This window comes from Mustela putorius, unplaced genomic scaffold (assembly GCF_011764305.1).
Source record: "Mustela putorius furo isolate JIRA1106 unplaced genomic scaffold, ASM1176430v1.1 tig00003853_pilon_pilon_pilon, whole genome shotgun sequence".
In the NCBI taxonomy this organism is placed as follows: domain Eukaryota; kingdom Metazoa; phylum Chordata; class Mammalia; order Carnivora; family Mustelidae; genus Mustela; species Mustela putorius.
In genome coordinates, this window is record NW_025422005.1 from 87,379,599 (window position 1) to 87,394,099 (window position 14,501).

General features: G+C 33.4%; 1 protein-coding gene across 8 annotated transcripts in view; it reads right to left on the reverse strand.

Moving 5' to 3' along the window:
- COL11A1 (collagen type XI alpha 1 chain) overlaps positions 1-14,501 on the reverse strand; it is a 208,736-nt gene that overhangs the window by 91,575 nt on the left and 102,660 nt on the right. For all 8 annotated transcript variants that reach the window (XM_004775160.3, XM_004775159.3, XM_004775161.3 and 5 more), the window contains 7 exons: positions 12,830-12,883; positions 11,229-11,273; positions 10,987-11,040; positions 10,862-10,906; positions 5,775-5,828; positions 4,123-4,230; positions 1,269-1,322 (listed from right to left, as the gene is read on the reverse strand). In XM_004775160.3, the coding sequence (XP_004775217.1) occupies positions 1,269-1,322; positions 4,123-4,230; positions 5,775-5,828; positions 10,862-10,906; positions 10,987-11,040; positions 11,229-11,273; positions 12,830-12,883 (414 nt within the window). The remainder of the gene's footprint in view (positions 1-1,268; positions 1,323-4,122; positions 4,231-5,774; positions 5,829-10,861; positions 10,907-10,986; positions 11,041-11,228; positions 11,274-12,829; positions 12,884-14,501) is intronic.

The window sequence follows — 14,501 nt, forward strand, 5'->3', positions numbered from 1 at the left end:
CTTAACAGTAATAACCAAAATGTATGTATTAATTTATTTAACCACTTTTTAAAAAAGATTTTATTTATTTATTTGACAGACAGAGATCACAGTAGGCAGAGAGACAAGCAGAGAGTGAGGGGGAAGCAGGCTCCCTGCTGAGCAGAGAGCCGGATGCAGGACTCGATCCCAGGACCCTGGGATCATGACCTGAGCCTAAGGCAGAGGTTTTAACCCACTGGGCCACCCAGGCACCCTTTATTTGACCACTTTAATTAACTAGTCAATACATGAAGTGCAGCTTTGACAAAGTTTTAGGATTAGCTTGAGGAAAAGTAGTCACCAAAGTAAACCTATATTTAAAACCATCCATCTTTATGCTTAAAATATGTATATTTCAAATAGTTAAAAGTAGCACTTGAGTTCTGTCATAGATGGAATGGTGGCCCCAAATCAATATATCCAATATTCAAATCTCTGGGACTTGGATGTTGCCTTATTGGGAAAAAGAGGTCTTCATAGGTGTACATTAAGTGAACGATCTTGAAATGAGATCATCCTGGATTATCCAGGTGGTCCCTAAGTATAAGGACAAGTGTCTTTATAAGAGACAGAAGAAAAGACAGAGAGAGAAAAAAAAAGGCTATGTGAAGGCAGTAGAGACTACAGATAATCAGATACAAACCAAGGACCACCCTGGGCTACCAGAAACTAGAAGAGGCAAAGATAGACTCTCCCCTAGAACTTTTGGAGGGGCTGGGGACCCTGCTGACACCTTGATTTTAGGCTCCTGGTCACAGGAACTGTAAGAGAGTAAATCTCCATTGTTTTAAGTCACCAAGTCTATAGAGATTTGTTACAGTAGCCCTAGGAAACAAATACTGTGGAAATGAGGCAAAATAAAGATGATGAAACATGTTACTACAATTCTTTTCTTTTTTTTTTTTTTAAAGCTACAACTGGAAATTCCAACCCTTAGGGTACTGGAAATGAAATCAAAAGCTAGTCTGCATCACATATCATCCCCATTATAACTTTTAGATATACTAGGATGTCACCCTGGAAGTAACTGACTGTGCTTTCCTTTCATGACTCTGCATGCTAAAATCCTCCAATCCATAATCACCTATGCTCTCTGAGTTCCCTGCACACCAGGTACCCACATACGCCATGTCTTTCCCTTATGAAACTATATTTTAAGGATTTATCATCTTTAGGTTACAAACTGAAAGGTAATTATGTGTGATTAATTTCTACAAATGTGGAAAAAATCAAGCTAATTGTTTTACCTTTGGACCTTGTCTCCCTGGATATCCTGGTAATCCTGGAACGCCGAGTTTCCCCTAAAGTTAAAAAAAATAATAATAATGACAAATAAAAATTCTAAGTTGAATTAAGTTCCAATTATGAGTTTAGTGATTTTTCTAAAAGTCAGAACCACATATATGAATACCAGAAAGGAAGGTTTACAAGTTTTCACCATAGTTTACTTACATTATATTTCCTCATTTGAATAGGGAAAAATTGCTTTGGACATATTTCTAATTCTATAATGTTTGCTAACTTAACTTCTATGTAAGTGACTGTGCCTTCTTTGGGGACACAGAACCCTGAGATAAAGAGAATTCTAGGGCTCTTTCAGAACTCTCAAGCAGGAATAAAGAAAATGTTTTTCAACTTGAGTTTTTCAACTTAAGCAAGAATAAAGAAAAAGTTTTTCAACTGAGTTTTTCAAAATTAAAACTATTTAAAATTAGTTGATGTAGTTAGAACTGCATTTAGATTTTATCATTTCAATTAAAGTGAATCTTTTTGATAAAATTATTTCATTTCTCATTGTAAATATAAATAAAGCAAGCAATCATGAGTTATTTAACTATTTCTCACTGAGTAATTTAAATAACTACAAGAAATTCTGACCTAATTTTTGAGCAACGTTTCTTCTTTTATTAAAAATTCTGGATAAATCTGGGTAAATAGATATATCAAATGTTGCAAATTACAGCTAAATAGAGCATTAATTGTAGAGCATTAATTCGTGCAGGTGAGGACTTAAATGAACCAAAATTTTGTTCCAGTTCAATACTGCCTTTCAATCTAAAAGTGCTAAAACAAATGGTGAATTACAGCAAAGTCCAAAGAGGTGTAACAAATACCAAGAGGTTTAAAGTATTGCACTAAGAAAATTGCTCCTAGAAGAACAAAGCATTAATTTCAAAATACAGGCAGAGAGAAAACTGAATTAAATTGAATGACTTGAATCAAATATGTTTGTGGAATTTTACTATGATTTATTTTCCTCAAGATTTTATAAAAGCACAGTTCATATATAAAATATTATTTACCAAACTCTTAGACATTAGTAAGCACATAATATCACTATTTCCAATATATATTTAAACAAAATAAGTACAAAAAAACAAAAATCCGGATAACTACAGATAATGGTATAAGATGAACAGTAACTTTATAAACAATAAATATTTTACTAGATACATCAAGGCAAGAAAACAGGAATATAGTTTATGATCCTGTTACTAGAGATTGAACTAAAGAGTTGTCTGATTCAAGATCAACATTGCATAGGTAAGAAGACTTCAGATGGAAAATATGCAAACAAGCCCTAAAAATCTTGCTTATAATGATGTCCCTTTGGATATATTGTTATCATATCGGTTTTATGTCACTGATTTCAAGGTTAATGAAATTCTCTAATTGCGCTCACAAAGGCTTTGTGTCCTATGTTAATTACTGTATTATAATATAAACTCTTATTGACTTCAGAGTCATTTCAAAATAAATCCAGACAGAAAATTTGTTTGCATTTTCAATATAGTGATAGGCAACTTCAATAAAGGGAAAATAATAATGAAATACTAAAAATGAAGAACTGTGGAATAAAGTCCTGATGCTTCTGAAGAGATGGGGGAATCATTTACACAGAATAAAGTAGAGCAAGGATGAGAGGAAGGTTCAGAATAATCTACAGCTATTGGCACGGGAGTACTTGAAGTGGAAGGGTCATCGGGCTTTGTAAGCCCCTATTTTTGCCCACTCTTTGCTTCCCCTGCCTAAACGCAATAACATTATGCAGCAGTTCACAGGTGGCAGTTGGGAGGGTAAACCTGTAGAAGAACCACTACATCAGGAGTCCTAATGACATGAGGAAATGTTTTCTTACTTCTCTAATCACAGTGTGTGAATAATTTTTTCTTCATATATTTTTTTCATACATTTTTCTTCTGAGACACGATAGCAAGAAGGGAAATTAAAATCTTCTTAAGTGGCATGGAATTTCTGTATTTTATAGAATAATGGAGGGCTCAATACAGAAGATTTGGAAAGTAGACATACATATTATAAGAAAGGAAATCATCTGAATTACACCACCAAAAAATAATTGTTATTTATATTTTTCCTTAGTGTATGCAATAGGATAACACTTGCCACAGACATTTCTTGTTCTTTCTTAATTTAACGTCATAGTTACATTTATAAGGTGTTCACATCAATAAATACACTATGAAGGCAAAATTTCAATGTTGTGTAATATTAAATGTAAATATAAATATAATGGTTGAAAATATTTTTTAACATATTACTTACAGCACCATGGCTATGAAACCAATGAGTATTAGAATTATCTGGGGATGTTTTTTAAAACATAGCAATGCTTATGTTAACCCCAGACTAAAATTAAAGTCTTCTGAAGTTGGGCTTGGACAACAGCATTTTTTAAAAACACTTGCTCTGTGAAATGCATGTTTATGTGAAAAAAATAGAAAGTGTACATTTTGGCTTGAGGAGCAAAGATCATTCTACTTCTTCCGAAACCATAAGCTGCCCATCTTTCATTGATTTCTTGATCCTTTGTTAATCAAACTCAAATTCTTCGTCTCTAATGTGGAAGAGCTTGAATTGCTGCTGATTCTACATGGCCAAGGAGAACAGAGCGGATGGACAACAAGGGAGAGTAAAAAAGGATAATGGACCCATTTCATGGTTGTACTCGTAACAGTAAATGGATATGCTTGAAATGTCATTGAATCCTCTAGATTTCTGACATGGATGACTAAAAATATTTTAAATGACAATGAAATATCATCTGCAAGAGCACCTGGGAATTTAAAGTTGTTCACTGACCTTTTCTCCTGCTTGACCAGAAGGACCAGGATCTCCAGTTGGACCTGCTCGACCCTTAGGTCCTTCGGGGCCATCTTCTCCTCTTGGACCTACTTGACCAACTTCTCCCTGAAACACAGAGGAACATTCTTATAATTTCAAATACACTGGAGACTGAATAATAGAAATTATAGTGTATCAAAAAGTCATATTTTCCAACTCCTCATTTGTTGACTCATTTTTTTATTTAGGACAAAGAGGTGTGAAAATCTTTGATTTCATCAATCTTTCCATTAGTAAGTAAACAACTTAATATAATCTGACATTTGAAAACCTACAGAAGTCCAGTGTTGCCATGTTTCATAGTAAAGTAATTTTAATGCATCTGTGTTGCAGAAAGAAAGAAAAAAGTAAAAATCATGGTTAGATTGTGGAGGGTGACAGAATAATCAAACCCAAAATATGCCACTTGGGCATGAAGATTATTTTGAGTTGAAGGCAATTGAGAAGCAGCAGAAGCCAAAGAAGATGCTAAAAGCAAGATACAAATTTGCAAAGGAGCCATCCCTTCCCTCTCTACAACAAAGGACAAAAGTTAATCACTGGAGACTGCTAGACACCAGAGGAGTCTACATGACAAATTCTACTAATTAGCCTTTATCTAATTGCTCTTCCATATATCTACCTTCCTTCAATTTGCAGTCCTACAAACTCAAAGTCCTTTTCCTTGTCATGTCTCTAAAAATGCATTCGTGCTTTGCTAAAATCCAGATAAGCCCACATTCTAACCACCTGCTTTGAATTAATTATCATGGAGTGCTCCCGCATATACGCATGAGGCACATGCTAGAAACCTTCTGTTTGTTGTTCTCTTGTTAATCTGTCTTTTGTCAATCTAATTTTACAGGGCCCCAAACTAAGAACCTAGCAGGTTAGGAGAAAAAAGTAATTTTCCTTTCTGACAATAGCAGTTTTTGAAATCACTGTTTGGAACACATGAAAAATGTCTCCATTTTAGACTTTGGTTGTCACCTTGAAATGTGTAAGTTATTACCCCCATTCTGGAAACAGACGTTACGTATTTTTTAGCGAAACAAAAATATTCTGAAGTATGCTTCTTTGATATCAGGTATTATTGTGTTAGATATAAAATAATTCTTCCCAATAAAACACAGCTTAGTTTCCTTTAGGGAACTCACATTTTTGTTTGTTTTCTAGACACTCATTACCAGAAAAAAAGTACACCACTTTTTCAATCAAAACTTCAAGATCACTAATAATGGAAGTTCAAGAAAGTTGCAGATATATGATTTCCAAGCAACACATCTGACTACAAAATTTAGAAGAAACCTATAAAACTACACCTTTTAAGCAATTTGAGCATCAACTTAGAAAAAAAATTATAAACAATACTATTCAACTTTATATACACACATGCGTATAGGCTACAGAACACATGGAAATTTAATATAATATCTGAAAGACCATATTGCTTCCATAAAAACTAACATGTCTAATTTTCACATAAAAACAAAGAAGCAAAGTCTCAGATAGTATGAATACCTTTATTTATCCTGTGCTTGCTATATTTAAATATAAGATTATACATACACACAGCACACATACAAACACACATAAGTTTATGTTCTGGTATGAATTTTCTTCTTACTTACTCTATCACCTTTAAGACCCATGTCACCTTTGAATCCTGGAAAACCATCTTCACCCTAAAAATAGAAGTAATAAAACACGTGTTGAATGATTTGTTCGAATTAAACTAAAATATGGCTATATAAAATATGAACAATGATAATTTAGGGAAAATTGTTCTGAGAAATGTGAATCATGTTGTGAAACTTCCTTCTGTCTATTTTAACCTTTATCACCCATATGCTCTCATTTCCTATTGTTACATGGCTCTAAGTTACTCTAGGAAATTTTTCTCAAATGTATCCATTAAATCTTCTTTATCTTATGGGAAAAATAACCATTCTCTTTATAACAGCCTATATCCTATGCCATTTGAACAAAGAAAGAATAAATATTAAAATAATTTAAAAATTATCATTTTAACTTTGGAATACAAGAACATTTGACAACCAAATAAAATGTCTTTACCTTTAGATTTACTAATTCATACCAAAGAATATTATATCATATATTTTGTATCACATCCTTTAGATAAGTGCCTTCTAGCTCAACTTGTCTTCGATATTACAATCTCTTTCAGATAAAAAATAAGCAAACCGTTATTATCTTTTACATATACACTGAGAATGCTCATTATCACAACAGACCAATAATACTGAAAATTGGGCCTTCTTTAATCAAAGAGAGCAGATATTTTGACTCTGGCAATATTTCATACCATTCTTAATGAAATCTAGACTTTTAAAACTAAGCTTTATGAACAAACTTGCTGTCTCTTAATTTCAAGAAAATTAAATAAAAAAAATAAATTGCTAAGGAATAACCATTCAATTTTTCAATAGCATTAATTGAGCATTACTCTGTTCAGAGTACTACGGAGTATTTTGAGATATTTGTTTTAACAATAAAAACTGAAGGTATAACATTTGCATTAATTTTGGTACAAAAGGAGTAGAATGGTGTTCAGAGAAGAAAGAAATGATGATGTTGATGATGATGATGATGATGGTGGTGGTGGTGGTGGTGGTGGTGGTTCCGGTGTTTGGAGTGAGGCAAGAAGTTAACTGAAGAAGGTTTGACAGAGAAGTTAGCATCTTAATTAGGAATTAGAAAATGATGTGACTTGCAGAGTTTGGGGAAAAAACATGTCAGGTCGAGTATGTGAATAGAGATAGCAAGATTGGCACATTTACTTCCACATCCTGCTGCCAAATGAAGTCTATAAAAAACCAAAATTGATCACATCAATTTTTACTTTAAAGCACCTTAATGATTCCAAACTTCTAATTATGAATATAAGCTGCCAACCTCGCTCCCTCCTAACCATGATCTACCCTTGTTTGTTCATTTTGGCAGTCTTATCTTTGGTCTCGAATGTCCCTTTCACCCCCACCCAACAACACCCTGCCATTGAGTACGAGAAAAAACTTAATTACCTATATTTCCATTTGTAATTTTTTTTTTAGATTTTATTTATTTATTTGGGGGGTGGGCAGAGACAGAAGCAGACTCCTCACTGAGGAGGGAGCCACACACAGGGCTAGACCCCAGGATCCTGAGACATGTAATGGACTGAGCCACCCAAGCGCTCCTCCACTTATAATTCTTGCATTGGTGGCCATTATCATATTCACACCTCCAAATCCTTTATCTCCTCCATCTACCTCTGTTTACCTCCACTCTTCTTTCAAGACTCAGTTCATAATTCTGCTATGAAATTTCTCAAGACTTCAATCTCTACCCAACCCTCACCCTAAAATTAATCCCTCTATCCTGTGGGCTCCCTCTGAGCATTTACTATTTTAACAACATCCCATTCTGCACTTAGGAGATCATAGTTCTTTCTTTTACTAAATGGTAGAAGTAAAGATTTCTGTCTAATTAACCTCTACACCTCCAGTGCCTAGTACATTTTTGATCCTTTATAACCATGATATTTAATAAACGTTAACTAAATGGACATTTACTAAATGAACACACCTTAGTGTGTGTTTAGCAAGGTATGTTAAGGTCCATAAAATGTCAGATAATTATGAATATATGAGACCTAAACCTAGAAAAGGGATTCAATCTGGTATTTTGCCTAAACTTAAAAATTCTAACAGGTCTAGAAATTTCCTTTAAGACAAAGGCATGAGGTTTTCAACATTCTGGCTATAAGTAGCCATGTATGTAGGATCCTCTCTATACTGAATGCAACTGGGCAGTAATAGAGGCTTAAAAGCTGAAAATGACCATTTAACTTCCTATTGACTATTGTCTTCATTACCTTCTCCCTAGAGAGAAAGGTAATTACACAGTTGCCAAATTTAGTTTAAAGAACACTGCAATTGAAGTAAAAAAATCAATAACAGTTTTTGGGATTTTTCCAGGCAGAAATTTTTGTTTCAGGAGAAAAAATAGTGGACTAGATGCTATTTCTGTGACACTTTCATTCTCAATACATTCACAATTAGAAAATAAAGTAGAGAAGCAAGTAAGAAATAAATTAGATGACTTAAATGTTAGGTATATCCTTACAACAAGTGGTGTTTTAAAAAACAAGTGACACTATCAACTTACTAAGTTTTCCAGTCCTAAAACTATTAGGTCTACATTAATCTTCGGCAAAGAAAAAAGGAAACAGTTTTAGAATATGCGTAAAAGAGGAATTCATCTATGCCATTTGGTTCATTGGATTATGTTGCTTAAGTTCTAAGGAACACATCTATCTGAACAACGGAGAATTTTAATCCTAGTTAGGGTACTTACTATTTCACCTTTAGTTAACAATTAATGTTGTTATGTGTAAAAAGAAAAAAAAAATTCAACTTCCTTATGTCTTTAAAGATAGTCCATTATAATATGTACTCAGGAGACAAAATAAACAACAGGTATTAAAATTCATAAAGATTTAATGATTCTTCAGAGCCTAAAATTAGGGACAACTCATCCTTAGGAAAAAGTTTCCACTAACTTTTATTTAAATTTCTCTAAACTAGATTAGATAAAATAACAGATGAAATAAAATAAAGGATAAAATAAAAGGTATAGCTGAAAAATACCTGAGCGATTTTTTTAGGAAAAAGTTCTCATTTTATAGATTGAAAATACAACCTAGTGAAACGAGACAATGTGCCTGAGCTTACCAGTCCAGTTAGTATGAGAACTATCACTGGGACTCAGAAATTCCACTCTCAACTTAAAATTTCAGTTCTTTTTCTCCATATCTACTTGTTGCTTTTGAGACTATACACCATTGAAAACAACCAATAATCTCAAGTTGTTTTTCTACACATAAGCAGTATACATTTTCTTTTTCCTGGCTGTTTCTCTTCACATGTATCTCGTCATCTGTAATTTTATTTACCTCTGTCATATTGCCACTACCCCTTTTTCCACCAAGCTCACAACTTTCCCATCCCAATTAAACACCTTTCCTTTAAACACTGGCTTTCCTAAAAAAAGGTTGAAAAAATGGAAGACACTTATTCCAGAGACAAATTTGAATTGATACTTAAATGTCTTAACAAGAAAAATTCCAGGGGTGCCTGGATGACTCAATCTGTTAAACGTCTGCCTTCGACACAGGTCATGATCCCGGGGTCATGGGATTGATCCCTGAGTAGGGCTCCCTGCTTGGCGAGGAGCCTGCTTCTCCCTCTCCTTTCAATTCCTGCTCTCTCTCACTATCTGTTTCTCTCTCTCAGATAAATAAATAAAATATTTTTTAAAAATCAAGAAAAATTCCACAGATGATACATATATATGTGCACAGGCCACCTGCAAATAATTACAAGTTCAACCCTATTTGATCAGTCATTGTGCTCAGCAAGACATTATATCCTCAAGTTCTTCTGTGATGGTAAGAATGAATTGGGATTCCCATTAAAGTAGCTGAGTTCATTTCAAACGCATGACATTTTTCATAAAATAGAACTGAATATAACTGCATAACTTAACAATGTGTCAGTTATTTTTATTTTTTTTAGAAAAATAAAATACAATGGATAGAAGTCCATCCTTTTTTGTTATCCATTCCTTATTGATGTCAAATCCACATAAGGTGCTGTGTCTGTGTGTGTCTGTGTCTGTGTGTATGTCTGTGTCTGTGTGTATGTCTGTGTCTGTGTGTATGTCTGTGTCTGTGTTTGTAACATTATGCCTATGGGAATAAAGTTATCCTTAAAACCAAATTTACATTAATTTTTCAACAAAGCTACAAATATTTTATTTTAAACTCTAACTTTTAAATGTAATATTATAGTAAGCATTAACAATACTGACTGTGAGTAATGCCATTTTATTTTAACATAATCACTGAAGGATTTGGGGGATCTACACTGACATTAAGCATCTATGTAAAAAACAAAATCTCAATTTCTGTTTCTTCGTCCAAAGACAAGCTATGGGGCACCTGGGTGGCTCGGTCGTTAAGCATCTGCCTTCGGTTCAGGTCATGATCCCAGAACCCTGGAATTGAGTCCTACTTCGGGTTCCCTGCTCAGCAGGAAGCCTGCTTCTCCCTCTCCCACTCCCCCTGCTTGTGTCCCCTCTCTCGCTCTCTTTCTGTCAAACAAAGACAAACTACAAATGCTCTATAAAAAATCCCACATTCTTTTATCCACTTCTGCCTAGTTTTAATGTTTATTTCCTTCCCATTAATACTTTTGCTTTGCATACAGTATAATGTATAAAGACTTCCTCTTCCTCCAATGGACTTAGGGTACTTCTAACTTTTGTACTGCATTCCAGCTTAAGAATTTGGAGGATTTTAGCAAAGAAAGAAAGGAATAAACATTCCTCTGTTATGCATACAACTGGATATTGTGTAAATCCTGTCATTAATTTATTTATAAAACAACTCTATGTTTTATAAAAGATAAACACATGTAAGAAAAAAAGGATACAGAATTAATTCTGTTTATGACATATCTTTGCTTCTGTTCTATAATTTAGTCCTCACCCCAAGGTATAATCTTTTTTCAAAAAAAGAAAATCAGGCTTTCATTGTCTGGTATCAAGTAATTATTTAATATATTGGGAAAGGAAATGTCTGTTGAATAAATTTAAATTTGGGGGGCTAATAGATATATGGCAATTAAAATCACCTAAATAAATTATATTTTACCTTTTCACCTTTAGAGCCTTTGAGACCTCTGACACCATCTGCTCCCTATGGAATAAATTAGAAAACTTAAATGATTATAATATTTTACATTCAAATTAAATGGTGTGAAAAAAAATAACATTTACCTTTACTCCCCGGGGACCAGGGTAGCCAATAGGACCCTGTGGGCCAGGAGGACCCTAAAAAAGACCCATTGTTATTTAAATATATAATACATTGAAAGTGCTATTCATTCACACACTATAATTTTACCAAATAATCTACAAGAATATGGCATTTTTCTACTGTTGGTAGAGATGACCAAAGTAAGAGATTTTCTCTTAGACATAAGGTGACAGAGCATTTACATGGATACTTTGTAACATACCAGAGCACCCTTTTCTCCAGACTGGCCTTCTTTTCCAGGATGACCCTATATTTAGGAAAACATAATACTGTTAAGATTCAATATTAATGGTAGTCTATAACATTATGAAGTTTTTTCCTTTCTTTTTTTAATTTTTCTAATCTAATGTTGCAAAAGATACTGAACCTTTTGCATCGGGGCATATGGCTTTAAATGACATTGGAAATTGTAGCATTTTGAAGGAAACATAACAAGGTTATATTTCCTGGATATGTTTCACCAACTACATAATGTATTTGAAAGTCTGGAAAAAGTACATGAAACAATACAGAATGTTCATCAACAATTCAATCCCAGTATCAATTAGTTCTTGTTTCAATATAACTTCTATTTTGCATATTGATCAAATAATCAAACATGCATCTTTAAAAGGCAGCTAAGGCATATGAATGGGACATTAGAAAACATAGCAAGATCACAAATACTGAAAGTGTTAATAACAAAATTATTGAAAGTCAGTAAGCAAAAATGTTTAACTCCATCACAATTATATCCATAAAAATTTTAGATCTCAGCTAAATATATAAGTAGTTTGAGGAGAAAAAAATAAGTGTAAATAACAAATTTTTTAAAATAACAATTGCTGGAATGTTGAGGTGGTTCAGTCAGGTGGACATTTGGTTCAGGTCATGATCCCAGGGTCCTGGGATCCAGACCTACGTCTGGCTTCCTGCTCGGTGGAGAGCCTGCTTCTCCCTCTCCTACTGCCTGTACTCTCTCTCAGTATCTCTGTCACTATCTCTGTCTTTCTCTCTCAAACAAACAAACAAATAAATAAATAAGATCTTTAAAGAAAATCAGTTACAGATATAATTACACATTTTTATTATTATGCATTGGGTATAATTACATGGTATTTCTAGCATATAGAAATTTCTGAAGGTTGGGGAATTTTTATGGAAGATGGTTAAGGAAATTTACAAATGGTGAGAAATTACTCCTGGACCCTCAGGAAACATGGACTTTAAGAGAGAATGGGAAAATGCTTTCCATGGGGAAAAAAAAAAGACCACAAGAAATGTATACCAATAAAGACATTTCGAGCATATTGAGAGAAAGGGAGTAGATCTATTTGCCTGGAACTGATGGTTTATGAGGAAGTAGGACAATCTTGAGATTCTGGCATCAGAGTACTAGAATGAGTTTATCCAAGGACTACTGAATGATCCTTAAAGATTTTGTAATATGTAAGTGACATGATGAAATGGTATTTTAGAGGGATCAATGTTTCATTACTGGTTCAATTTGTTTTTATCACTGACTTCAGAAAATCTACTTCTAAAATACATGTGAACCAGGGCGCCTGGGTGGCTCAGTGGGTTAAAGCCTCTGCTTTCGACTCAGGTCATGATCCCAGGATCCTAGGATCGAGCCCCGCATCAGGCTCTCTGCTGAGCAGAGAGCCTGATTCCTCCTCTCTCTGCCTGCTTCTCTGCCTACTTGTGATCTTTGTCTGTCAAATAAATAATTAAAAAAAAAAAAAAAAAACCCTTTAAAATACATGTAAAATCTATTTTTGAAGATAATTATAGAAATTTTAATGACAAGCAACTATTACTTACAGGAGGACCATCAGCTCCAGGAAGTCCTGCAAGGCCTGGTTTTCCTTGTGGACCCTTTCAGATAGAAAAAGAGAATATTCTATTTTAAAAAAGTGAGAATAATGAAAAGTCTGACTTTTACATAGGAATATACTATTAATAAAATTCTTAGTAATTCTCTAGCTTTTATCTATAGGCGATAAACATTTAAATGACTTTTAGATATATGAAGAAAACATTGTATTGAGATAAATGAAAATCAAATCTGACATATGCCAAAAGCATGCTAGTTTTTCACCTGCTTTATAGTCCTAAATGTATCTTTTTTTTAAATTTACAAATTAGTTTTTGCCTACCATAGTAAACTAGAACTTAGAGAATAAAAAGAAAAACAATATAGGTCAGGAATATATGGATTTATACCACTGAAGAAGTAAACATTGCATATTTCCATCAAAGAAATTAATAAGTGCTAATTCAAACAATGATACAGTAACACTCATGGAACATAACTAATTATTCAAATGTTTTAAGAAATATATCATAATGTGACACTTATTCACAGGACACAAAGAAAAACAAATCTAATATTTTGATGTCAAGGGACATAACCTAATGTGCAACTATTAACCCCAAGTAACTATTCAACTCATTACTCTAGTTTCTTTTTGACCATGGATGGTTTCAAACGTCTTGTAGCATGCCATTACTACAGTAGGAACATGGTAAGAATGACTACCACAAGAAGTAAACTTTTCTTGATAGGAAGACAGCCATTCTGCTGAGAATAATTAACTTCTCAGGGCTCCAGAACCCAAACAATTATTGCTTACTGGTCAAGTAATTAGGCAGAATTTAGAAACAATTAAAAGGGAAAAGCTATATAAGCAAGCCTAGGTACTGGACACAATATCCGTTTCCATTCCTAGAGAGTATTTAGGAAACATGTTATATTTATACAGACTGATAATCAAGAGTTTACAAGAGGTGTAACTTAAATCACAACAGAACAACAAAAAATTTGACAATAACCTTTAAACTGAACAATTTATATTTTCTAACCGAAGATAACTACATCTCACTTAAAGATTTAAATGTTTCCATTTACCACTCTTCAAAGTCAGTTTTAGTCAAGTAATCTAACATGTAATAACTATTGTAAACCATTATATTTTTAATGGTAATATTCTGTATATCACATAAATTACATTTTTCTCTCGACAGTGGTCCTATTTCTTCAAAATGAGATGTAAAGTACAAATGCAGAACTATTCCATTAATTATTCTTATCAGCAACTGTGATATTTTATGACAATAAACTATAAGCAATACTACATGGATTTTCTATTGTTGCTATATTTAAGGAACTAGAAATATTAAAAATCTTGAGCTATAAATAGATTTTTTTAAAAAAATTAAGTTAACTATTTTGACTGGTGTGAGGTATTATCTCACTGTAGTTTTGATTTGTAGTTCCCTGATGATGAGTGATGTTTTCATGTGTCTCTTTGCCATCTGGAATCTTCTTTGGGAAAGTGTCTATTCATGCCTTTTGCCCATTTCTTAACTGGATTATTTGAGTTTTGGGGGGAAGTCGAGTTGGTAAGTTCTTTATATTTTTTGGATACTAACATTTCATCAAATATGTCATTTGTAAATATCTTCTCCCATTCTGTAGGTTGCCTTTTAGTTT